Source organism: Arachis ipaensis, chromosome B09 (genome assembly GCF_000816755.2).
Source record: "Arachis ipaensis cultivar K30076 chromosome B09, Araip1.1, whole genome shotgun sequence".
Classification (NCBI taxonomy): Eukaryota; Viridiplantae; Streptophyta; class Magnoliopsida; order Fabales; family Fabaceae; genus Arachis; species Arachis ipaensis.
The window spans coordinates 41,749,155-41,776,898 of record NC_029793.2 but is presented as its reverse complement, the minus strand read 5'-3'; the positions used below and the strand labels follow the sequence as shown (position 1 = coordinate 41,776,898).

The 27,744-nt window shown below is 39.9% G+C and overlaps 1 protein-coding gene across 1 annotated transcript; it reads right to left on the bottom strand.

The window, feature by feature from the left end:
• LOC107616600 (root phototropism protein 3-like) lies at nucleotides 348-3,818 on the bottom strand. Its single transcript, XM_016318552.2, has 4 exons — nucleotides 3,270-3,818; nucleotides 3,088-3,157; nucleotides 1,277-2,365; nucleotides 348-875 (listed from the first exon to the last, which is right to left on the bottom strand). Exons 1-4 carry the CDS (start codon nucleotides 3,389-3,391, stop codon nucleotides 504-506), a joined length of 1,653 nt encoding a protein of 550 aa, XP_016174038.1. The 5' UTR covers nucleotides 3,392-3,818; the 3' UTR covers nucleotides 348-503.

Sequence of the window (27,744 nt, the reverse complement as noted above, 5' to 3'; positions counted from 1 at the left end):
ATTTTAGTAAGTAAATATTAATTTTATTATAAAATTAACTAATAAGATCTATTTAAATATCTAAATTAAAATGATAGGATAATATAAAAAAATTAGTTAAGTTGAGGTCTATTTTAGTAATTTTCTATCTAAAAGTGATTTTGAATGGTATAAGCCAAACAACATTTATTTTACTATAATCAATTTTGATACAAAAATTACCAAACATAAATCACTTTAACACAAACTTACTTTTTATCAAAATCAAGTTTGCAAAATCAATTTTATGCAAATTGTCGTTTACAAACTGTAATCTAAACACACAGTTTAATCACTTAGTTGTAGAGATTTATTTTTATTTTAAATATTTATTTAATTATTACCATATCAACAGTTTGATCTGTCATTTACCTATTGCATTGATCGAACTATTGACCCAATAACTCACTAGTATGATCAGGGTGATTGCCTGTGTGGTTTTAACAATGCATGTGATTTAATGTTCAGTATTACATTGCAAGCTTTCACCAAATGCATCTCTTCCTTAATTGCTTTTGGAGCTTTATTCTGCATGTATTTAGTTCCAAGAGTTGAGACTTCATAACTTCAACATCTCTCTTCATCAATTTCATCTCATTGGCATTTATATTTCTTCTCTCGAAATCTGTGCTTACTCTTATAACTGTATGAGTATGTGTCCTCCTGTAATTTGGTTCATCACTGGTCACTGACCTTGTTGCCATGTTCACTTGTTCAAGAAGCATGAATTGCGTTGTCAATTTCACCGGCAACCTATTATTCTTCGCCACATGCACACGCGCTTCTTGTGACAATCTATGGTATCCCAAAACTTTACACACCTCTTCTCTCTCGTCTTCTCTCAATTCTGGATGTGCCTGAAAAAATGAGGGCCTTTTTAAGTCTCTAGTTTTTAAACACCGAATCAGAGAAACACTTGTAAAATAATATGTAACTTTATTTCAAACTAGCTAATTGAAGTTGATTAAATATAACAATTCCTATCATTATTCTTATGAAATATAAAAGAGTAGGATATCCTTATCATTTCTCTCTTATCACTAAAAGTTGGTCATGTTTAAATAAATTAGGCAAGATTTTGAAATGTACACGTAATCTCCTAAATTAAATTTGACATTGTTGGATTTGTTCTAACATATCACTAGTAGAAAATAGAAATAGGATTAGTAACAAGAACTAAACGCATGTTTTTATAGAATATAAAGTTATTTTTTATTGAGCGAATTTGAATTTTCATACAAAATAACATTACCATTACCTTAAGGTACATGTCGATAGCTCTATAGAGAAGATCATCACATAATCTAGCATCTTGTGGCAAAGCTTCAACAAGTGATTTGATACTCTCCACTCTAAGATTCTTATCCCTTGCAACCTGTATGAGATACCCATCCACCAACCTTCCAATGGCATGCATTTTTTCCTTAGAATTCTTTGAAATGTGGCAAACATAACACTGTAACACTCTCACAACAACATCTACATCGTTCAAAGAACCCTTATCTCCTTGGTTCTTAACCAACAGATCAGAGACACTGCATTGATCCAACATTAAAGCTATCCTTCTTTCAAGCACACACAACAACTCCAGATCGATTTTCAGCATTACCCCTGCTTTTAGTAGGTGAAGCAAGAAATTGCAAGAAACTGAGTTTACTTCAGTGGGAAGTAACCTAATCAAGCATTCGGTCGAAACTCTATGTAACTGGATTGATACGTGTTTAGGTGTCACTTTGTCAAGTCCAGTAAGTGTGAATTGGGAAAACCATTTCATTGTCCAATGTTGTATGCAAGAACCAACAAGATCAGATTTTGTTCCACCCCTTTTGAGACACTGAATCACTTCCACGAAATGATCGATTCGCAGCTTCGATACATCTTCGAACCACCAAGAATTATCAAATTTTGAGTAGTCCTCATCATATGTTGTTGCACTTGGACTTTTTGAGCATGCCTTCCAAGCTATTGCTTCCGAGCAATGCTTCACTATTTGCAAATCCTTGGCCCAAGACAAAATGGATTCACAGCTTTTGAGTATTCGGAATGTGTCCTTCCATGAAGAGAGTATTAGGAAGCTGAGAAAAGCTTCTGTCTTGGAAATGAGGTTTCCTTCTTCAAGTTCTTCACTCATTTCCAAGAAATGTGCAGCACAGTATAATGGGGCAACGTTTTCTGCAGTTATATCAATCTTCCAACCATAACAGAACTTCACTACTAATTCGAATGCTTTTCTGCCACCTGGAATGTTCTCTAATTGGATTATGAGTCTGTCACCGGAAATTTCAATGTTACATCCCCCTTGAAAGACAAGCCTATTCAAATATTCACTTCTTGAGATCATAGCAAGCTGGAAATGAATAAATCATAAGCATTTAAAATACAGAAGAGATTTGTTTTGTTTTTTTTTCCCTCATGTGTTCTTCAGTCCGACAGACTAAGAACTAATCTATTGCAGATCAAAGTCCTATTTAAGGGTTTGTTACTGGTCAATGAATTGCTGTATACACAAGGTAGGATTCAAATTCCGATACATACTTAAGCGGACTAGTGATCTAACCACTAGACCAACCTAAATTCGTTAATTTTATGTTTAGTTATATTTCAGGTTTATCTAAATTTTTTGTTCTTTGAATAGGGTGAAATTACATTAATTGATCTCATACCCCATTCAAAAGTAATAATGAGAATAAATAACACATCTCAATTTTAAAAGTAAAATACTTAAATTTTCATATAGGAACCATTAGTCAGAGGAAACTTATTGCTAAATCATCTGCATTTGAGAAGGACTAGCTATTCTAAATGGATTATTTTATTTTATTTTCTTCTTTTAGAATATTTATTATTAATAGCATTGACTAATCCCTTAGAAAATAACTTTTCAGAAAGAACATTTTGAAGAGAATAAATTCTTAACTTTTTAAGACCTTTATACAGATTACTAAGAATTAAATCTCTACAATACAAATCATGTCATAAAATCATTTGGTTTTAGACACAAAGACTGATCTTTCTTATGATATAAGTACACCAAGTGTTCTATAGAATTAAATGAGAGATTTGGCAAACCTTATGCAAATGAAAGCTGGAGTGATCAACTTGTATGATCAAATCAGCAGGGGAACTTGCCTTGGGAATCCTGCACCAAATGGTACAAATAACATAACATAAATAAATAAAGACTGCAGTATCATAGTTGTTGATAGAAACTCTTGAAAAGAATAATGCTCATGCGAAATGGAGATATGTACCAGGCATGGTTTCTGGTTGGTTCTAGGGAATCAGCAAGCAAAGGAACATCAGCTGGTAAAACAACACATCGGTTACTCTTCCCACTGGACATTGCCCCTTGCAATTCACACGTGTTCTTCATCTTTCCTCAAAGGGCTTCAATGGTGGATATTACAAATTTGGCGTGGACTATGATTTATTTATATATATCTATATATATATTACTCAGAAATAGACTTGGTTGCGCTAGTAAACAACCTTGGTTCTTCACAAGAGTACAGAATAAATGGATCACACAAGATAACTACTTATCTTTTGGAAGTATTGGAGGATATATACACAGAAGTATTGGAGGATATATACACACTAAGGACTAATCTGTTGCAGATCAAATCAAAATTCTATTTAAAGGTTTGTTATTGGCCAATGGATTAATGTATAGACAAGACAAGATTCGAACCCTGACACTTATTAAGCAGTTTACAAGTGAGTTATTCACTCGACCACCCTAAATTAGTTATCAATTAGTAGCTATATAATTGTAAAGATGTGCAAAATAGTTATCAGTCATTTATCCTGGCTTTTGATCCATCAGTTACATGGTTTGTGAATTCTATTTACACAAATATTCACATTTTATCTAATTATGTATGGGAGGTATATCAGTTGAAGAATTATTCTGTAAGTCTAATTGCAGCATTTATGACATTGAAGAAGGGTTGTTGCTTTTTACCAACTGCTGTCACTGTTAGCAATAGAACAGAGTGTTGGAGAAGGGACCGATAAGAGGCATAATCATCGCAGATAGTAAGCACTATAATCTCATCCACTTAACATAGAAATGCCAAATGAACTCTTCTCCATTGGTGTCCCCTTCATCAATTAATAAGAATGTCTATTACTAATCAAAGCTGATTTCATTGTAGCCACATGATTTTATGGTCAGGAAACTTGTTCTTGTTTTCACTATTTCTTTCAAATTTATTTTTATTTTATTATAATTATTTATTTTAATTTTTGCATTATTTGCGAACGAATGTGTTCTCAAGTTTAGGAAGCGACAAACACAACCAAGGAAACACTTTTTTTTTTGGTGACTACCAAGGAAACACTTTGAAACATAAACAACAAAAATATACTAAAATTAAAATAAAAGCTTATTAAAGAGCTCAAAATCCAAAATTTTTTATATTTGAAAACAATGATTTTCAGTTCACTAATGTTGATTGAATGATAGGCAACTTCAACAGTCTTTGTCAACAACTTGAGAAAATTCTTTCATGTGAAATTTGTAAGTACATAACCAAATAGACTTAATTTCTATCGACCAAAATTTTAAAAGGAAATTAAATTAACAAACTCTAATACATAATTATCAATAATAATGCTGATCTGTCATAGATGTGTCACTCATTCCTCAGATTCTCTATTGACCAACAACATAAAATTATTTTTAATTATCAATCACAAATTCAAAAAAATCACAACTACTTTCTTTTTCTTAGATATTTTTTATCTTTAGAATTAGTTTAATGGTAAATATGAGTGGTAAAGTGAATAATCTACTCTACCCTGCCAAGGCGACCAAGGATTCGATGGTCCCAAAACGTTTGGACCATTAAATGGTCCCATAACAAAATATGTTTTTTAAGTTTTTTTAATAATTGTTAAATAGTCATTTTCTAATTTTAATTATAAATTAACCCCATATATATTATTTAATTATAAAAACTATTTTTTATTTTATAAATTATTATTTTATCATTCATCTATTATGTTTATTTACAATCAAAAACAAAAACAATAACGAATTAAATCTTCGATTGATCGTAATAACTTTTTGGCAATCCTAATCGATTAAAAGTTTATCTTTGATCCGTTACATCCCTCGAACGTTGTGAAATCGTGTTTCATAGAGAATCAATCGATTGAATTAACAAAACAATTGATTGAATTTCAGGTTTTCCATAACTCAATCGATTGGATTGGACTTCAGATTATCACAAAACAATTGATTGAAAATTACAAGGCAGTATGGTTTTCGCAAAAATCAATCAATTGGTCATATTACCCAATCGATTGAACGATGACTAGAATGTGGGTTTTTTATAATTCAATCGATTGTTTATATTACCCAATCGATTGAATTGTGCACTACGTCATTCTCAATTTTCTTGTCGTTTTTATAAATTATTATCTTATTATTCATCTATCTTATCTTTAAAATTCTATCTTCAATTTTTAAGTTTTTATTTTGATTTAGATACTCTAATCTTATCTTTTCTTTAATTTATAATTATATCTGTGCCCATTGCCCAAACTCCAATTTTCCCAGAAAACCCATAACCAATGATAACACATCTCCCTGCAATTCCTTGAGAAGACGACCCGAGGTTTAAATACTTCAGTTATCAATTTTAAAGGGGTTTGTTATTTTGTGACAACCAAAACGTTTGTACGAAAGGATTTTCTGTTGGTTTAGAAACTATACTTACAACGCGATTACTTTTATTCTTTACCGATAGAAAATCAGATCGTCAAGGGGCTCGCCTGAGTAGGGCGAGTTCGACGGCTCGTGCCGCCGAACACCCACGTTCCTCCGTTCAGCCTAACCAGTAGATTTACACCAAGACCCCCGAAAGGCGTCCCTTCGGGGGGACAGGAGCCGATAATTCCAAGATCATGCAGGAGCTCAGACACAGGGTACAAAATCTAGAACGGGAGCTGGCAGCGAGGAGCCGATCCCACGGTAACGGCAGCCACTCCCGCGGCGACGCCACCGATCCCGCACCCCCACCCGTTCTCCTTTCCGAAAACTGGAGAGCCGAGAAAGAAGTCCAACATAGCGTGATGAGGTACACACACAGGCGACTTCTAGACCTCACCAAGGCAGATCCGAGGGCTGTGGGAAATCCCAAAGAGGGAAGGCCAAGAAACAACAAGAACCCGTAATCATGGGAGCCACCCCCTTCCATCCCTCAATCCTCAAGTTCCGGCTTCCGAAAAATTTCGACAAGCCAACGGACATGAGGTATGACAGGACCAAGGATCCCCAGGAGCACCTAACTGCTTTTGAAGCGAGGATGAACTTGGAAGGAGTAGGCGACGCGGTCAGATGCCGGGCATTCCCTGTGACGCTGGCCGGCCCGGCGATCCGATGGTTTAACGCCCTCCCACAAGGATCCATTACGACCTTCGCGGACATCTCCTAAGGCTTTCTAGCTCGGTTTACGATACGCATTGCCAAGGCAAAACACCCGATTAACTTGCTAGGGGTCACCCAGAAACCCCGGGAGCCGACTAGGAAGTTTCTAGACAGGTTCAATGACGAATGTTTGGAAATTGACGGCCTCACGGACTCGGTCGCTAGTCTCTGCCTAACCAACGATCTGCTAAATGAGGACTTTAGGAAGCACCTCACAACTAAGCCTGTGTGGACTACGCAGGAAATCCAAAGCGTGGCCAAGGAATACATCAATGATGAGGAAGTCAGTCAGGTCGTAGCAGCCAATAAGCGGCAGCTCCCTAACCCTTCAGCCCGGTAGGTCACCCAGGTTGATAGATACAAAGAGGCCCCAGGGACAGAACCCCAGCCAAGCAGCACAAACAACCTCCGCAGGTCGGAAGATTCACAAACTATATGCCACTCACGGCGCCTATAGTAGAAGTCTACCAACAAATCACGGACAAGGGAATCCTGTCCGGACCCAGACCGTTGAAAGAAAGAACGGGAGGCAACAAGAGCCTCTACTGCGATTATCACAAGGGTTTCGGGCACAAGACCCTGGACTTTTTCGACCTTAAAGATGCCTTGGAACAGGCCATCTGGGAAGAAAAGTTGAGTGTAAGCCTTGTCTGTGGCATTCCGAGTAGGATTCAAGGATTGAGTGACTGTGACGAGCTTCAAACTCCTGAAGGCTGGGTGTTAGTGACAGATGCAAAAGGATAGTAAATCCTATTCCAACCGGATCGAGAACCAACCGGTGATTAGCCGTGCTGTGACAGAGCGCGTGAGCGTAGTTTTCACTAGAAGGATAGAAGGTAGCCATTGACAACGGTGATCCACCAACACACAGCTTGCCATAGGAGGACGTGCGTGCGTGAATCAGAAGACAGAGGAAAGTAGAGATTCAGAGAACAAAGCATCTCCAAAACTCCAACATATTCTCCATTACTACACAACAAGTAACTTTTAATTTATGCTCTACTGGTTATTCATAATTCAACTGATAAACATAATTGACTTCCTGACTAAGATTTACAAAATAACCATAGATTGCTTCAAACCAACAATCTCTGTGGGATTCGACCCTTACTCACGTAAGGTATTACTTGGACGACCCAGTGCACTTGCTGGTTAGCTGTGCGAAGTTGTAAGAGAGTAATGTGAACAGTAACGTTACAATTTCGTGCATCAAGTTTTTGGCGCCGTTGCCGGGGATTGTTCGTGTTTGAACAACTGACGGATTATTTTGTTGCTTAGATTAGGAAAAATCTTCTTTTTTTTGGTTTAGAGTCTTTTATTATTTATCCCTTGTTAAAACACTTTAAATTTATAGCTCAGTTATTTAGAACGTGGTGTTTATGTTCATGATAATTGGCTATCATATCTTTTAAAACCTTTTTCAAAAATAATTTTTCTATTAAATCCTGTACCAAACTTTAAGTTTGGTGTTTTCAAAAATAATCTTTCTTAAAATAAGGTCCCATAACTCATTTGGCTACAACATTAATTTGATTGGGTTAGAATCTTTTATACTCTTTTCAAAACATTCTTTTTCAAAAATAATTTTTTCTATTAAATTTTGTGCCAAACTTTAAGTTTGGTGTTTTCTTGTTGATTTCCCTTTGATTTTCGAAAATTTTGTTTGGTTTTCAAAAAATTTTTAAGTTTGGTGTTCTTCCTTCATGTTCTTGTGTTCTTGTGAGTCTTCAAAGTGTTCTTGAGTTTTCCTTGTGTCTTGATCTTAAAATTTTTAAGTTTGGTGTTCCTTGGTGTTTTTCCCTCCAAAATTTTCGAAAACAAGGAGCATTAGATCTAAAAATTTTAAATCTTGTACTATCTTATTGTTTTTCTCTCTCATCACTAAATTCAAAAAAATATCTTTTCAAAATATCTTTTCTAACTCCCTATCTTTTCAAAATTTGTTTCAACTGACTAACCAACTTTTTGTTTGTTTCTTAACTTTTTCAAAACTACCTAACTAACTCTCTCTCTCTCAAATTTTCGAAAATATCTCCCCTCTTTTTCAAAAATTTCGTTTTTTTTAACTAATTATTTTTAAATTTTTTTTTACGAAAAAAAAAATTATCAAGGCAAATAGTAGAAGAATGCCAAGCAGTTCAATTAAGGAGTGGGAAAACATTAAATACCCCACCTCAAGGCATCAAAAATTCAAGAAATGAGCGACCCACCAAAGATTTCCCTGAGGACAGTAAGAGCCCAAGGAAAAATAATTCTGGCACTAAAACGCCAGAAAATGGGTGGAAGGCTGGCGCTGAACGCCCAGACCATACCCAAAACTGGCGTTCAGCGCCAGAAACAAGGCAGGATTGGCGTTCAACGCCAGAAATGCAGGATCCAAGGCTTTGAGCATTAGTGGATAGGAGGGCCTAAAGGAATAAAATCCTGGCCTAAGCGGCTAAACCAAGCTGTCCCTAACCATGTGCTTGTGGCGTGAAGGTGTCAAGTGAAAACTTGAGACTGAGCGGTTAAAGTCAAGGTCCTGAGCAAAAAGAAGAGTGTGCTTAAGAACTCTGGACACCTCTAATTGGCACGTAAGGTATTACTTGGACGACCCAGTGCACTTGCTGGTTAGTTGTGCGAAGTTGTAAGAGAGTAATGTGAACAGTAACGTTACAATTTCGTGCATCAGTTCTCCCGACTTATCTGGGAGCCAAGAAGACGAGAACGAGAGCGCTCAGAAAAGATCGAAGCCGGACCGTCAAGGCAAGACAAGAACCCGCAGGGGCCACTGACAACCCCCCCAACTTTTGTGGTGAACGTCATGGTCGGACGTGATACCCCCTCCCCAAATCTAAGACAACAACAAGAAAGGATACCCGGATCCTCTCCATTTCGATGGGAGGTCCCGCCATCCCAAACGGAGGACCTCCCATGATATCTTTCGGCCCAGAAGACCAGTGGTTTCACGACCACCTTGAGAACCCTCCCATGGTGATCACGGCAATGGTTGGAACCGGGTTGGTCAGGCGAATTCTCATCGATATTGGAGCCGACTCCAATATCCTATTCAGAAACATGTTTGACGCCATGGGACTCAGGGAGTCCGACCTCAAGACTCACCAACACGGCGTCATGGGGCTAGGTGACAACTACATAAAGCCCGACGGGACGATCTCACTTCCAATCTGCCTTGGAGCCGGTGACTCTAGTAGGTCGGTAATGGCAGACTTCGTAGTCCTCAGAGACTATATGGCCTACAACATCATTTTAGGAAGAAAAACCATCAACGAAATTTCACCTGTAATTTGCACCAAATTCCTAACAATGAAGTTCGTGACAAACAAAGGAACGGTCGGCTCCATTAGGGGGACTTGGAAGCAGCGGTCGCATGCGACAACGCCAGTCTCTCCCTAAAGAAGGAATCCAAGAAGGTGGCCGGCGTGTTCTTGGCCGACCTAGATGTGAGAATGGAAGACAAGCCAAGGCCAGAGCCAGAAGGGGACATGGAGAAGTTTCAAATAGGAAAGTCGGCAGAACAGTTTACCTTCGTAAACAAAAATTTACCCCATGAACTCAAAGGCCCCCTCATGGAGGTTATAAGAGCAAATGGCGACCTCTTCGCATGGACGCCGTCAGACATGCCGGGCTTAGATCCCGAAGTCATGTCTCACCGGCTAGCATTCAGACCAGACGCAAAGCCAATAGCACAGCGGCGAAGAAAGATGTCCCAAGAAAGGGCCAATGAGGTCGCCAAGCAAACAGCTGGGCTTTTTGAGGCTGGGTTCATCAAAGAACTCGAATACTCGACATGGTTATCCAACGTCGTACTGGTTAAGAAAGCTAGTGGCAAATGGAGAATGTGTGTCGACTACTCCGACATGAACAAAGCATGTCCCAAAGACTCTTTTCCCCTCCCAAACATCGACACCTTGGTAGATTCGGCGGCAGGGTATCGTTTCCTCAGCTTCATGGATGCATACTCCGGCTATAATTAGATTCTGATGCACCGACCCGATCAGGAAAAGACAGCATTCATAACACCAGGAGGCACTTATTGTTACAAAGTAATGCCGTTTGGATTAAAAAACGCAGGGGCCACCTACCAAAGACTAATGAGTAAGATTTTCCATGACCTCATCGGCAAGACGGTAGAGGTCTACGTCGACGACGTCCTAGTAAAAATGGCAGAACCAAGCAGCCTTATAGACGACCTTCAAACTGTCTTCAAAGTACTAAGGAAATTCAATATGAGGCTCAACCACTCAAGTGTGCGTTCGCTAGGGAGGCCGGGAAATTCCTAGACTTTATGATAACAAAAAGGGGGGTAGAGGCTAACCCGGACAAGTGCAAAGCCGTTCTCAAAATGACAAGCCCAGGGTGCATCAAAGACGTGCAGTGACTAGCTGGGAAGCTCATGGCCCTATCCCGGTTTCTCGGAGCCTCGACTGAGAAGGCTCTCCCATTTTTTAATCTAATGAAGAAAGGAATCGCCTTCGAATGGACCCCGGCATGCGAAGAAGTGTTCAGCCATTTCAAAAAGGTACTCTCAAAACCACCTGTACTCAGCAAACCGAAAGAAGGAGAACCCCTCTACCTGTACCTGCCAGTAACCACACAATCCATGGCGGCGGTCCTTGTCCGAGAAGAAGAAAAGACTCAACGACCAGTATACTTCATCAGCAAAGTGCTCCAAGGAGCAGAGTTAATATACACTAAGCTAGAAAAATTAGCCTATGCCCTGCTAACCTCGTCAAGAAGGCTCAAATAATAATTCCAAGGGCATAGGATCATCCTAAAAACTGACCAGGCGATTCGGCAAGTCCTCCAGAAACCCGACCTTGCGGGGAGAATAATGGCATGGGCAGTAGAACTATCCCAATATGACCTGCAGTACGAACCCAGGCAAGTAATCAAGGCCCAGACATTGGCGGACTTCCTAGTAGAGGTCACAGGAGAAGCACCCAACATACAAAACACACGGTGGAAACTCCACGTAGACGGAGCTTCCAAGCAAGCGTTCGGGGGGGGGCAGGATCATCTTGGAAAATTCGGCAGGAATAGCTTATGAGAAGTCAATCAGGTTCGACTTCCCAGTCTCCAACAACCAGGCAGAGTACAAAGCATTGATAGGAGGGCTAGTTCTAGCCAAAGAGGTCGGAGTGTCAAGGATTGAGGTAAGTAGTGATTCCCAGATCGTCACATCCCAGATAAACGGCAGCTACCAGGCCAGGCATGCACTACTACAGAAATACCTAGATAAGGTAAAGGAGCTATGCAAAAACTTCGATGAAGTCATAATCCAGCATGTTCCTAGGAAAAGGAATGCCCGAGCAGACCTCCTCTCCAAGTTAGCGAGCACCAAGCCTGGAGCAGGAAACAGGTCGCTAATCCAAGGGCTGACAGCTGAGCCAGCAATCATTCTATGCGCAACCCAAACACCAAACTCCCCTTCCTGGATAGACCTCATCCTCTGATATATGGAGAAAGGCGAAACACCACAAAACGAGAAACAAGGACAAGCCATCAGGAGAGAAGCCCCCAAATATGTGATCATACAAGGGCAGTTGTACAAGCGAGGACTCCACCAACCTTTGCTCAAATGCCTGCGCCCCGACCAAACGGACTACGTCTTGAGCGAAGTCCATGAGGGGTGTTGTGGTCACCATATTGGAGGGAGGTCGTTGGCAAGGAAGATCATATGAGTGGGATATTACTAGCCCACCCTGATGTCAGACACTCAGGAGTTCGTCAGGAAGTGCAGGAAATGCCAAGAAAATGCCAACTTCCACAAAGCCCCACCCGAGGAACTCAGCTCGATGATGGCACCCCGACCTTTCGCTCAATGGGGAGTCGACCTCTTGGGGCCATTCCCGCCCGGGCCAGGACAAGTAAAATATTTGATAGTAGCCATGGACTACTACACCAAGTGGGTGGAAGCAGAATCACTAGCCAGCATATCTGCAGCAAACTGCCAAAAATTTTTGTGGAGGCAAGTCATCACTAGGTTCGGGATCCCAGAGTCCATCATATCGGATAATGGGACACAATTCACCAATAAAAAATTCAAAGAGTTCTTCTCGAGGCTAGGAATCAGGCAAAGGTTCTCCTCCGTCGAGCACCCTCAAAGCAACGGACAAGTAGAAGCAGCCAACAAAGTCATCTTAAAAGGGCTAAAGAAACGACTTGAAGGAAGGAAGGGCTCATGGGCAGACGAGCTAGCCTCAGTCTTATGGTCCTACAGAACCTCCCCTCAATCATCTACCGTTGAATCCCCCTTCTGAATCACATATGGGGTCGATGCAGTCATCCCAGTCGAAATAGGGGAGCCGAGTCTGAGGCTACTCCTCGGAGGAGGAAGCGAGGCAGTCGAGAAAGACCTAGTTGACGAAACAAGGCAGATGGCACACTTGACAGAGACAGTAATCAAACAAAGGATAACCCTAAGATACAACGATAAAGTGCTAAAGAGAAGCCTCGGGGAAGCCGACCTGGTCTTACGACGTAACGACATAGGACCAACAATGCCAGGAGAAGGCAAGTTGGCTGCAAATTGGGAAGGACCTTACAGGGTAAAAGAAGTCCTCGGCAAAGGGGCATACAAGCTAGAAAAATTGAATGGAAGCGAGGTACTGAGAACATGGAACATGGAAAACCTAAGAAGATTTACGACAAAATGACATAATGGCACTAATGACGAACGGTCGACTTAACGGAAGCCCGGGACTGATCACCCCGAGAACCAAAGGGACCTAAGCTTAAAACAAGCAACAAGGGTAGAAAATACCACAAAAACGGTACACCAAAAAGGCCACAATGGCCCGAGTAATCGAAAGCAGTAAAATAAAGTAAAGCCGCGATGGCCCGAACAGGCAAACAACCAAAAAGGCCACGACGGCCCGGATAATCGAAAGCAATAAAATAAAGCAAAGCCGCGACGGCCCGAACCGGCGAACAACCATTAATGAAAACAACATTGAAATAAAAAGTTAAAGTATTCATTACAAATGAAGGCACCTAAACAGGCCCATAAAGCAAAAAGCAAAAGTCACAAAGCAAGAGCAGGAAGAACAAAAGATGAGAGACACGGCCACCTCAAGGCTTCAGGATATCAACAATCTTCCCATTCTCAACAGTCTTGAGAGCTCCAACTTGGGAAAGATTGAGATCGGAAGCCAGCACAGACACCTGGAGCTTGATCCCTTCTTCGGTCAGCTTCACGGCCTCCCGGGCCCCCTGGGCAAGTTCCTCATCCTCTTCTTCAAAGCAACCATATCCTTACGGGTAGTCTCTGCCAAGCTTTCCGCCAACTTCAGTTTCTCCTCCAACGCCTCAACCTTCTTCTTAGCTGCGGCAGCCTCACCACGAGCAGTATTCAAGTCTTTCATCAAGGCCATGTCCCGATCCACCAGCCTATTGATCTCCTTGGCATCCTCTTCAGCCTTCTTCCCCTGTTCAGACAACTTAGTCCTTAGGGACTCCTCCCGAGATCTTAAATTTGTCAGATCTTTTTGGGAATCCCAAAGCTTCACTTCCATAGCATGATAATTTTTCAAGACTGGCTCTACCTTCTTTGCAATAGCTGCAGCTCGGAGAAGACTACGGTAGATCCACCTAGCCTGCCCAGAAAGGTCAGCATCACGGAAAAACTCTTTGGTGCCAAAGAGCAACTGGGATTCAATAAAACCCCCAGCATCAAAGTTTTTCTCCATTACCGAGAGTGCCTTCCCAGAATCTCGCTTTCTCTTTTTAGGGTTGCTGACGACCTTCAAGTCATCATCACCAAACCCTAAATCCTCCTCATCAAAAGGAACTTTTGCCTCCACACCCGGATTCGCCGAGGTGTTCTCAGGAACTTCTGCCTTCTTCGGCTGACCTTGGTCAGCCGAATCGGCCCGACCACTGGCCTCCCCGGTTTCCCCCTGCTCCTGACTCGCCGAAGGAGTCACTGAGGAGTTGTCATCACCCTCATCATCCCCCTTGATGAGGTTCATCAGGTCAACCAAGGATTTCTTCCCACCATCCATGGAAACTGCAAGCAAAGGAAGAGAAAGCAAAGGTGTGAATGATAGAAGAACAAAACATCGAAAAAAATCACCAACATACGACCGACCGGCTTCCCGGTCCCCCATAACCATGCGAGGATTAAGGTTTTTCTCGCCAAAAATAGCCAACAAAATGTCAGCAACATTATGATCCTCTGGGCTCAACCAGTCATAAGAGATTTTTATGAGATAATCGAATCCCGCCCCAAAAATTCAGTAGGTCAGAATCCGCCTCTCTCCCTCGGCCGTAAGCCAGAAAGGTTGATGACCCTCGATCGGCCTCACTTTGAAAAAAGTAGACTTGTAGCCATGGAAGGAGTCCTCAAAAAGACCAAAGATCCTGCGACCTTGCTGAGCCCTAAAGGACATATATCCCTTCTTCGCATTCCCTTGGTGAGAAGGATTCGTGAGAAGAAAGAGGTAGAGGAAGACGTTTACAGAAATCGGAAGCTCCAGGTATTCGCAGACCATATCGAAGCATCGAATGGTAGCCCAACTATTCGGATGCAGTTGTGATGGATCAACGTCACAATGATTGAGCAAGCCCATGACAAAGGGAGAGAAGGGTAAGCGAACCCCCAAGGTTGTGAACATGGATTCATAAACCCACATCCAATCAACGACCCGAGGAGCTGCCAAGTTCTTCTAGCAAACACGCTCCCGAGCAGCAGGCACGTAGACTTGATAAAGCGCTTCCTCCGGACCATCCCCGCATAAAAGTCTAGTCTGGCACAAATCCTGAAGTCTCTTCTTCGTAACCAAGGAAGGAGTGTCCCTCACGTTAGAGGAGACCCAGGCGTAATGGTCGACAAAATTGGCTAGCGGCCGATGAGCCTGGCCAGGGAGAATGAGACGTTCAGCCATACCTACAGTGGGACACCACTTAGTCAGAACGGGAGGTCGGGAACCCGTGAAACAGTAAAATAAGTTGCAACCAAAACCACCTCCTAGAATACCCCTATCCTAACTCAGAACTCAAGAACTAACTCAGAAAAATCCAGCGGCGTCCCCTCTAAAAAGAAAAAAAAAAAGAAAAAAAAGCAACAACAGACAAAACCCAGGCACGCATACGAAAAATGCACAAAGAAAGACATGCAAAAACCAAAGAAGCAACCAAAAAGGGGAAAAACCATAAAAATAACGTACCGGAGATGAAGAATCTGTAAAATAACGAGTAGCAACGAAGGATCCAAAAGGGAGAGGAGGAGCACCAGAAGCAGGAAGGAAATCAGAGGGCAAGGAGAGTAGAAGAATGAAAATGGAACTATGAGGGGGTTACCAATTAAAAATAGGGAAAAAGCGTAACCGCTGAAGAAGAGCGCCAAAAGGCAGGGGCATATTCGCCATTTCACCCAAAAATTTCAAATCAATGAAATTATGGATATTTAATGCCTAGCACGGAGGCCAAGAATGCAGCATCGAGAAATGGGATGGCCACGTGTGAGAAACACGGAACGCCACTAACGAGTTCACGAGAAAAGGAACACGTCCCGTCTCGGCGAGTAGGACAAACGCGCCTAGCCCCGAGCACCAAAACTCGAAGCTGGCGCGCTTGGGGGCACTGTTACGGACCGACAAGTCCAGCCCCTTAACCACCCGCACAGCCCAGGACACCGGGCGGGCCAGTACCTTCAGATCGCGACCCGAAGCCCCGACCCGGGGTCTGGGACGACCTGCCCCTCCCACGTGGATCATGACAGCTCATGGAAGCTTCTTGGGTAGTGGGCTAGGTCATTCTCAGGGCCCGTCCCACACAGTATAAAAGGGGAAAGGTCAGCTCTCCCCTCCAGGTATGTAACATTCTTATCTAATCCGGCTACCACATCGTACGGACACTGACTTGATCGTCAGAGTGTCCTTGCAGGTGGCCACCCCCCATGCTCCACTCCACCTCCAACGTCACCAACGCGCATCTTTGTCCTCGCTCCACGTTAGCTCAGGGTCCCATCCTCTCCTCTGCTAATCACCACCCGGCCCGTCGAGTACCCGGGAACATCAGGTAAAAGACAACGTAAAAATACATGTTTCTCCAAGTAATCCTCTAAGAGAAACAAAATACATATGATAATTATTCTTCTTTCTCATAATTCATAACTTAATTTAGTTCTCATCATTCTTCTTTCTCATAACCAACCTCATCATCAGCCACATCTTAACTCAGTCACATTTCATTACTATGATCATTATCTTCATCATATACTTCTTATTCAACATTACCAATGCCTCATTAATTTAGTTAAAACTTCACAAAACTCTTCCGAATATCTTCTCAACTTATTTAACAGACTCATCCTCGTTCTAAGGCTTAAAGGCTCGCTAATGGACCTTAAACAAGGGTAAAAGAGGTCTGGAAAGCTAGTGAGTACGTTTAAAACTCAAAAATACCATTTTTCCAAAACAGGGTCATCGTGCGTATGCAAGCCACCCAATGCGTATGCACAAATATGATTTTTAGCAAACTCGCGTACGCAAACACCTCCCGCATACGCGGGTACTCAAAACAGAATGGGTGCCTCGTGTACATGTGAACATCGTCATGTACGCATGCCTCATGCATACGCATGATTGTAAAACTTGGCAAAGTCGCGTACGCCTCCACCTCATGCATACACATGTCCATCAGAGTTTGCAAAAGCTGCTAAGTTCCAGAAAACCAGTTCTACACCCCCAACTTCAAGCTCGCATAATTTTTTCGTTAAAAGTCGTTTAATCCGTTCTTCGAACGTTACAAACTTCACAGAGCCAATTCATTCAAAACAAGTTTTACAAAATTTGGATGTCCAGATGTCGAGTTATAGCCCGCCAAAGTTGGTCAAAAATCAGTTTTTATCAAAAGTTACAAAAACTCTAACTTTCCAAATTCTCAATTCCAAACCCACAAATTCACAACCAAAACAACTCTAATGCTCCTAAACATGTTCATACACTAATCTTTCATACTTTAACACACTAACCTACATACAATTTCTCCGATCCATTTCATTTCAATATCACAAGATCACCACCAACCCTTAACACATCAACAATCATCATTATTTTATACTTATCAACATCATAATCCAAATACATACAAGTTTATATACTCATCAAAATCATAATTTCACATACAAACTCATATCCTCTTCAAAAATCATAAATCCAACACATACAACTCACGTACCCTTCATACACAACCCATATACCATATTCACATACATCACAATCACCCCACCATCCTCTCAACATATGAATTCATCAATATCAATCAACAAGCCCCAAATACAACACACATCAATCTCAAAATTCATAATCTTTATTCATTTAAACATTAACCATTCACATATTCAGCTTATCCTACGATCAACTAGCCTTAGTTTTCACGTGACAGTAAATATTAAATACGAGAAACCAAAATCATACCTTGGTTGATTTCTCTCCAAGCTCAAACACCTCAATTCAAGCCTCTAAGATTCCAAATTAAATGCTATGAGTTTTAACCACCAAAAGCTTCAATTCAAGTTCACCACTTCACCAATTTAACATCAACTTCACATATGTTCAACCTAATTCATATAATTTCATATACATTCACAATTTCAAAATCCTAACCTCATAAAATTGAAAGATTCAAATGGGTAATGGTTCCTTGCCTTACCCAAATAAAATTGGGATATAACCCAACAATTATCCAATGCTAGATTACACCTAAATCATCAAAATCACAAACTTTCCTCAATATCTATACCTAAAACTCAAAAAGTATAGGAAGAAAAGAACTGGGCATGAAATTAACAATTCCTTACCACAGTGTTTAGTTAGAATTGAATAAGACTCTGAGACGAATGCATGGCCGATTGGCCGCTAACGGCTTGTCAATCGGAGCTCCGGATTGAAAATTATGAGGAATTGAATGTTGAGGGTGAAAAGGGGTTTAGGGTTCCATCCATCATCTCTCTTCATTCTAATTATAAATTTTAATTTTATAATTTTTTAAATAATAATTAATTTTATTAGTTAATTATTTATAAATTTTTAGGATTTTACACCAACCATAAAAAAAATTTTATTAATGGAACAGGATTATGTGACAAATAAAAATGCAGAGGTGGCGATATTTAATGGATGATGTGGCACCATTACGTTCAACCCCAAATTAAAACCCTAATTTCCCTAATTAATTGATGTAGAATGACTAATTTAATCTTTCTTTTAGAAATGGTTCGATTGCTTAGATGAATGGTGGTTCGGGTGGAGTCGGGTCTGGAGCAACGGGTTGCGTGAGGGAGGAACAGGACCTGAGCGTGAGCTTTCACGAGAAATGGGGTTGTTTGGGTCATTGATGGATCAGCGGGTAAGTCCACCTGCAAGAATACTCCGCTGCTAAACTCAGTGTCTATACAACGAGGTGACTAATTAAGGTAAAAGATGACATGCCTGTGGTGAGGGATAGGTCCCTTCCCATTTATACTCTGTACTCGGGTGGGCTCTCCCTTTTGGGCCCGTCCACCTGAAAGCTTCTGCTAGCTGTCCAGGTCTTCACAAAAGGGCGTGAGGTGGTACGTGGGTGACCCATGGATACGGGTCGCATACCCAGTGGGTTGGAGGCCCGAATGTGAACCCATGGCCTTCGTTGGGTTAGGGCAGAGCAGTGCCTCCAACGTATCAAGTAGCGAAGCTCAGAGCTCACAGTTGGTACATTCGAATTACTTGTGCTTTCCCGGTTGGGACCCTTCTTGGTCCGAGAATCCGTTGTCGAAATCCGCGCCTCCAGTGTGTGTGAGTTGCCCCCACCCGTTAATTGGAATGTCGTTTCAATTTCTATGCCAAGAGCATTAAATGCTCTTTATGATTGATTTGAAAGCAGGGAAAAGTCTATTGTGCCTCTGTCTTTTCGCGCTTCCCCCAAGACGGTTACCATTTACATTTCTTCTTTTACTTTCGCCACTTCTTCTTTCTAATTTCCTTTCACACCTCCTTCATCTCTCTTCACTTCTTTTTGTTGTGTATTCGAGATTCTGCTTCTTGCCTGCTGTGAATCCCAACACATTTGTCTTCTATTCATCACTTCTTCTTGCTTCAATTATTGGTGAGTGACTCTGATATTCATGACATTTGTTTTCGCTTGAATAAATGTCTTTGTTGTGCGTTATATTGTCTTATTTTGGCTTTTGTTTAGTTCTTGTTTTACTTAAATTTAGGCTTGCCATTGTTAGTTAGTTCTTAGGGGGTATCATAGGTGTCTCTTTTCCTGAATTTAGGCCTTGCACTAATGCAAGATAGCATAGAGTAGTGATATAGTGGAGTACAATTCACGTGGCTTATGTACTTTTGTGCATATATATATATATATATATATATAATTGTTACACATGTCACTCTTAATTATTAATCACCTAATGAAACATTAGCCACGACAAATTATCCATTCATTTTTATCAGCTTTATCACTTTCATTTCTTTACTCTCACCTCCGAATTGAACTTGGAAAAAAAATAGAAGAAAAAAAGGTCGAGAGAGAATGTGAGCTTCCATGGAAACATGAGTTTTTAGTTTCAATTTCTTGAGATTTGTAACTTCAGTAAAAAATTTAATCTGATAAAAATGTTTGTATCCTCTTCTTCTATACATTAGCATTGTTTTTGTTTGGTGGAAGTTAACGGTAACGTAACTTCCATTCTCTTTGAGTTTGGCCAATTAGAATTCAAGAAGACACAGACGATTTCTGACGTTTTCTTCTTCAGCAGCTCATTTAGAAAGCTTTTTCAGAATTTTCATTGATTCTGATTTCGTACAAAGGTAGGAGATTTATTTTTAAAATTATAAGTTTTTAATTTATAAATGCTCAAAAGTTTAACGGGTAATTGCAAATAATTTATGACTGTCTGAACTGATTAAATGACGAATTTATGATGGATTTGTGATTGTGAAAATAATTGAATTTGATGAATATGTGTTTGATTTTCTGAATGTTTGAGAATTGTCGAAATTGTGGCTGTGAATAAATTATGTGTATGCTTTAGTAAAATGATGTATGAATTGAGTACTGGTTTAGATTGAGATAAGTTAAGGAATGATGGAAGTGAGCGAGCCGTGAGGGTGGTGAAGTCTGTTTTTAAGAAGAGTTCTGTCTGAATTCTTGCAAAAATATATGAAAAATATATTTTATTTCGGAAACCTGATTTACAAGCTTATTTTGAGAAATAACTTTATGTTCGAAAAAGATTTGGTTTACATATTTACTCATAATTGAGAAAAGGGTTTTTGTATTAAAAATTTGATTTATTGGAAGTGATCTTTGAGAATTGAAAATGGATTTATAATATTAAATTTAATTTGTTTAAATTATCAAGAAGGGTTTTTAAGAATTGAGGATGGTTTGGTAGGGATCCTTGAAGGGTGGCAAAGTCCAGATTTTAGAGGAAGTGTTGTAGAAATTTTTATAAAATTTCGAGGCTTGTTTAAAGCGTTATTTAAAAGAAGATTTGATTTAAGAATCGTATTAATTGATTCCGATTTATTAAGAAAAGACTCTTGATTTCAGTACGATTTATTAAGAAAAGTTATAATGTTTTAAGTTCAATCTATTGAGAAAAGATTTTGTTTTAAGTTAGGAATTGAGTTTGATTTATTAAGAAAATGACTTTATATTGATTTAATGTTAAAGAAGTTTCGATATTTGGAGATTAAAGGTTTTAATGCTAAGATTGAGAGTATACCTATGAAGTGATGTGGAGGTAAGAGTGATTGATTATTTGGTGATGAGGAAGTATGCTTGGTAACATGGCAATGCAGAGGTATGCGTATTTATTTGGTGATGCGGAGGTATGACAAAAAGAAAAGAAATGAGAAATGAGGAATGAAAGGATAATTGAATGGTGTATGTGATGGGAAAAAAATTGTCGATTAAGAATTTATAGTGAAAATAGCATTGCAAGTACAGTTCTTAACTGACGAAAATTCCGCTTATCAATTTAAAAAGGGTTGTCACAAATTAAGAATAAAATACTGGAGTAGAATTCTCAAGTCGTCTCCCAACGAGTTAACAAAAGAATGCAATTTATTGGTCAGAAATTTTCTGAGAATTTTTAGAGTTGGAGAACATGAATTTAAAATAGTTATTAATTAAAGCAATGAAAATTAACAAGAGGTTTTGTATATTCAAAATAAAAAGCCTTGGATGGGAGAAGATTAATTGGAAGTTTTATCCTTGTTGAACTTTTCCAAGTGTAATGATAAGAGGCTGTTGTTTCTACTTAGTTATCCCTTACCGAATAAAAGAAAGTCAAATAACTGAAACAGCTCCAATTCACAAGTCCTAATCCTCTCCTATGGAAGGATTAGCATTAGTGACTAGAGAGCTAGCCAACAACTTCCAATTACCAATTGACACTTGAGTATTCTAACTCAAGGGTCTCCTTTTAATCAACTCCCAAGTCAAGTTGTGAGTCTACTCCATTGACATGAATGCCATTTTCATAAACGATAAAAGGGGAAGAAAAGAAGACATGAAAATTCAAATAAAGTAATAACAGAAAATTAATTAAAGATAAAAAGAACTCTTGCATTAATAAATTCCAAAATCAAAGATATCCATATGTAATTCTGAACAGGGTAAATGGGTGATTAAAGAGTAAGGGAATAAGGAAACAAACTATAATGATAGAGACTTCAATAGAGGTAGTAACTCTTCTCAATATCCAAATCAAAAGCATAAAACTCTAAAACAATAGATGTGAAGAACCCTAGAGGAAGAAGTAGTTTTTTTTCTCTCAGATTCAAAACTAAAAACTAAAACTGCGTAAAAGTGAATGTGTGTTGAGTCTCTGCTTGTCCCCTGGCTCTAGTCTGTGTTTCTGGGCCGAAAACTAGGTCCAAACTCAGCCCAAAATCCCCCCAGCGTCTTCTGCGATTTCTGCACGTGGCGCACGTCACACATACACGTCAGTCACGCATATGCGTCGATGATCTTCTTCACGGGTCACGCGTACGCGTCAGGTACGCGCACATGTCACTATGGAATGCGCCAAGTCACGCGCACGCGTCAGGTACGCACGCACGTCGTTCCTCGCTGGTCAGCTCCTTAGTTTCTTGTGTTCCTTCCATTTTTGCAAGCTTCCTTTCCATCTTCTAAGCCATTCCTGCCCTATAAATCCTGAAAATACTTAACACACAGATCACGGCATCGAATGGTATAAAAGGACATCAAAAATACACAATTTAAAGGCATAGGAAGCAAGTTTTCAATATAGAACAGAATTAAGAAGGAATTGTAAAATCATGCAAATTGTATGACTAAGTGTGCAAAGACTTGATGAAAACCACTCAATTTAGCACAAGATAAACTATAAAATGGTGGTTTGTCAATCTCCCCACATTTAAACATTAGCATGTCCTCATGCTAAGCTCAAGGAGATCAAAAGAACAAATGGGAAAAAGTAATACTCTTGTAATGCAACCTATGTATGTGAATGCAACTATATGCTAAGATGTTTCTATCTACTTGGTTAAAAGTAGACAAGTTCTTCAAGACAAACATAAATCAGATTCCGCTAATTCAAATCATACAATAAAAGACAAGTAAACTTGTAAGAAGATAGCTCATGAAAGTAGGGAACATAGAATCAAGCATTGAACCCTCACTGGTAGTGTATATGCACTCTAATCGCTCAAGTGTCTAGGGTTAATCCACTCTACTCTTCTCTAGTCATGCTTTCTAAAACTTGTTCTTCATCTAACCAATCAACAAATATTTAGTGTACAAATGCAAACATCATGAGGTCTTTTCAAGGTTGTAATGGGGCTAAGGTGAGGGTGAGGATATATATATGGCTAAGTGAGCTATAATATGAATCTTTGACTAACCTAAGTTCTCACCTAACATACACACACTCTATATATATGAAATTATTCCTAGCTACCCATAATCTCACTTTTGTATATTTCACAGACTCATATATCAAATTTTCTTAATTTCACCACATATGTATTGATCTTTTATTAAACTTAACATTGGGGTAATTTTGTCTCCTATTTATTTATTTATTTATATTGTAATATTTATTTATTTATTTGTTTTTTTTATGAACATGAAAGCAAACTTAACATATCAATGCACATAATTTTTCTGGTCTCACATGAGTATGCACTCAAATTTTCAATACTTTTGTCAATAAAACACAACACAATTTCATCAACCCAAGTTTCCACAATTTCCCACACTTAATTGATACACAATCTCTATCGTACGCTAACCAAAGATTCAATTGGGGTAATTAATTATTTTTTCGCTTAAGGCTAGTGATGTGGTAAAATACAAAATAAATGGGGATTAAAAGGCTCAAAGTGGCAAACAAGGGTAATTGAAATGGTAGGCTATTTGGGATAAGTGAGCTAATAACAAATGATGGCCTCAATCATATGTATGCATGAATATACACTAAACAATGGACATATAGAATGGAACAAACCATAGATTGCAATCATAGAGAAGGAAACACATAAGAATAAAAATAATGGTTAAATAATGTAACCATATAATTAAGATAAAATCTCACAGGTTGTGTGTTCTTAACTATAATTCATGTTCCAAATTAAAATCTTCAAACAAGTTTAACACAAAAAAATTTTAATTTGAATTAGTGAAATATTATAAAATAGGGTCTTGAAAAGAAACTCATTACTTTAACCACGCAAAACATACATGCAAACAATTATTATCATGCAATCTATCCTATCTAACAAAAGAAAAAGTCAAATGTTGGTCTTAAGAGAGAGAAGTTACCTCCGGAAGTCAAGGACTGACCTCCCCACACTTAAGGCTTGGCACGGTCCTCCGTGCCATCAGTAAGGAGCAAGGTAGGGCTGGAAACATCGCCTCCATTGTCTGGTTCGCCACGACTCCCTGTGCTACTGGGGGAAGGGGAGTCCGGAGTGTCCTTCTGTTCCGGAGGTGGGTGGGTACCAACTATGAGTTCCTTCAGATAGTTGTATCAGCACTTGTTACGGCGCTCCAATGCTCCATCCGCCGGTCTTGCTGGTCGAACCTCTCAAGGATCTGAAGGAACATCTGATGGGTGGATGGTGCTTGTGGTGTGGGTGATGGGGGAGTAGAAGAAGGAGGAGTATCCAAAGAAGGGCCTGCAGGCCAGCTCGCAAAGGGAACTGGTGGCCTGATGTACTTCCCATTCGGGACATACTGGTCGGCCTTAGGGATCATGACCATTGTGTCTCTGCCCGATAGGACACACCTGCTGCAGAGACTAAATCTAAAACCAAGGCGGGGAAAGGCAGGTTACCCGTAATCTGTACGTGTACCATTGCCTTCCTGAGGAGTCAGAGCAGGTTGAGAGGTTGCTCTGTCAGGATGCACTAGATGAAAACAGCCATGTCCGCTATGAAGGTGGACTCGTGAGTGCTCAGAAAGATATAGTGGGACATAATCTATGTCCACACGCGAGCCTCCAAGGTAAGTGATTGGGCTGAGATGCTCTTGGGTTTTGACCGATGCTGCCCATAGATCCAGGTGCTGCCAGGTTGGGCGATAACTCCAAGGATGCTATCCCAGTCAAACTGATACATCTGACGCTTAAGAGAGGCCTCTTGATATGCATCCAATCCTTCTGGGCTAGGTGGAAGATACAGTTCTCTCTGTATGGCACTCTCGAAGACAGGGACTTGCTGCTGACGAACATAGACAGTCTGCAGAGTAGGCGAGTAGAAGTTGGAGTAGAATTCAAATACCCATCATAGGTTGGCCTCGCACGGCTACCTCCTCAAAAATCCCCACTGTCTCCTCTCGATGCGGGGCTCCACAAAATCAACAAAATGGGTTGAGACAATGAGTAGATGTTCATTATTGTAGTTCCTCTCAGCTAGGATGGGAAAGATCTACTCGCAATAACGGTTAGTGAACGGTGTGGAGTCCTGTGCGGGAAAGGCTTTCTCTGCTTCATCAACTTTAATGATCCTCTTTACCCGCTTTGTTGGCGGCTTAACGCTGGTAGATGGCAGCGCCTTAGCCGGAGCTCTCTTGGTTCCTCTCCTTGCCGGTGTCTTGTCAGTGGCCTTCTCTTTTCCTTTCTTGGTACCCATTCCTAAGGAAGAAAGAAAGAAGAAGATTGTTAAATATATATAACCAAAAACCGGAGGAAAAAAATTCCAAGTGATAATGAATGCCAAAGAAAAGATAATAGCTTAAATACATGGTAGCTACAACATGGAGGTAAGACATCAATTAAGATCAAGAAGGCAATTCAGAATAATTAGATGCAAGAAGGTTTATGGCATGCAGAAAGAGGCATGAGAAGCATAACTCAAGCATCAATGATTAAATGTGCCAAATTAAAGAGCACTTGTATGATGACAATTGTGAATGATAATCTCAATACATGTGGATTGCAAGTGTTATGAAAAAGAGGCATTCAAGTAAAAGAGTAAAAAAAAATAGGATTTAAAATGCCATAAGAGTTTTTTCACAAATACTTGGTGTGCAAGTTAAAATAGGAAGTAGAATAATGAATCCAAGTGTATATGAGAGCCAAAATTAAATGTCAATTGTCAAATCACTCCTCATAATATCCACAAGTTCAAGTATAAGAAAGTAACATCCAAATAAAGCTCCAACACCAACATAAAAATGCATGAAAAAGAAACCATAAATAGCTAAGGTAATATAAAATTGAGAAGAAAGAAAAATAATTAAATGCAATAATTGAAAGATGAATGAAAGAGTAGAGGAGATGAAAGAAAAGAAACCTGAGGAAGAAGAAAAAAAAGGGAAGAAGAAAGTAGTAGATAGTAAGAAGGAATAAGGAGGAAAGAGGGAAGAAGAAATAAGAGAGAATTAGGATTGAAAAAAAATTAGGATTAGGGAAGGGAATAATTGAAATCTGGGTGGCGTACTGGTGTAACCATGCGGCGCATGCGACGCGCGCGCGTACGCGTGCGTCGCGCAGAATTGTAGGTGAGTCTGGCACGCGCACGCGTGCCCTTTGTTGTGCGAATCGCGCGAAGTCAGCCCTGCGCACGCACCACTCTCTGTTGTACTTGATGGATTAATGATAGTGAATTTCTTCTTCTTTTCATCTTCTCTTTGATTTTCTAGAAGAAATTTCGTTTTAATGATAGTGTTCAATCACCTTGGAAAAGGGGTTGAATGCAAAATGGGTTTCATGGAAACCTTGGAAAAGGAAACATAAAACCAAGCTAGAATCCTTTCTCACACTTGAGTAGGATCTGGGTTTTGGTGTTTGGATATGGTGACATATAATCCTTCCTCTACTTGGACCTATGATGATGTGTGGTATAATCAGGGACCAAGCATATCTCTCTTCATGAGCAATTAGACCAAGGAATTGGGGGCTCAATCAATCATGATTGCCAAGAGGTCACTGAGTTGCATGATTAAAGAGGATATGAGCTGGATTTAATCCAAAGAGACAACATCTCCTGATCTCAATGAATTCCCCTATTCTTATCTTCCACTTTCTTTATAGCTTTCTTTATATTCTGCAAATCTCCATTCCCATTTACTTTTGAGTCATTTATGTTTCTGCACTTTATATTATTGCCATTTCCGTTTCTGCACTTTACTGCTTATATTTACTCTTGAGCCATTTATGTTTCTGCCCATTTACAATTCTGCAATCACAATTTATTTTTTTAGCTTAACTAATTCATCAATCAATTAAAGTTGTTCAAATCTACCAATCTCTGTGGATACGATCCCACTCCACTATGGGTTATTACTTGATGATGATTTTTGGTGCGCTTGCCAAAAAAACGGATTCATCATTTTTATATGGGGTGTGAATTTCGGTCATCATACGCGTTGATGGTCTTCTTCGCGTGTCACGCGTATGCATCAGGTACGCGCACGCATTGCTATAGAATGCGCCAAGTCACGCGCACGCGTCAGATACGCGCGCATCGTTCCTCGCTAGTCAGCTCCTTAGTTTCTTGTGTTCCTTCCGTTTTTGCAAGCTTCCTTTCCATCCTCTAAGCCATTCCTGCCCTATAAAGCCTGAAAATACTTAACACACAGATCACGGCATCGAATGGTATAAAAAGACATTAAAAATACACAATTTAAAGGTGTAGGAAGCAACTTTTCAATTATAGAACAGAATTAGGAAAGAATTGTAAAATCATGCAAATTGTATGAATAAGTGTGCAAAGACTTGATGAAAACCACTCAATTTAGCACAAGATAAACCATAAAATAGTGGTTTGTCAGTATGTTTGAATGGACCTTATGCCAAAGTGCTAATGCGGAAGTGCCTGCCTAAC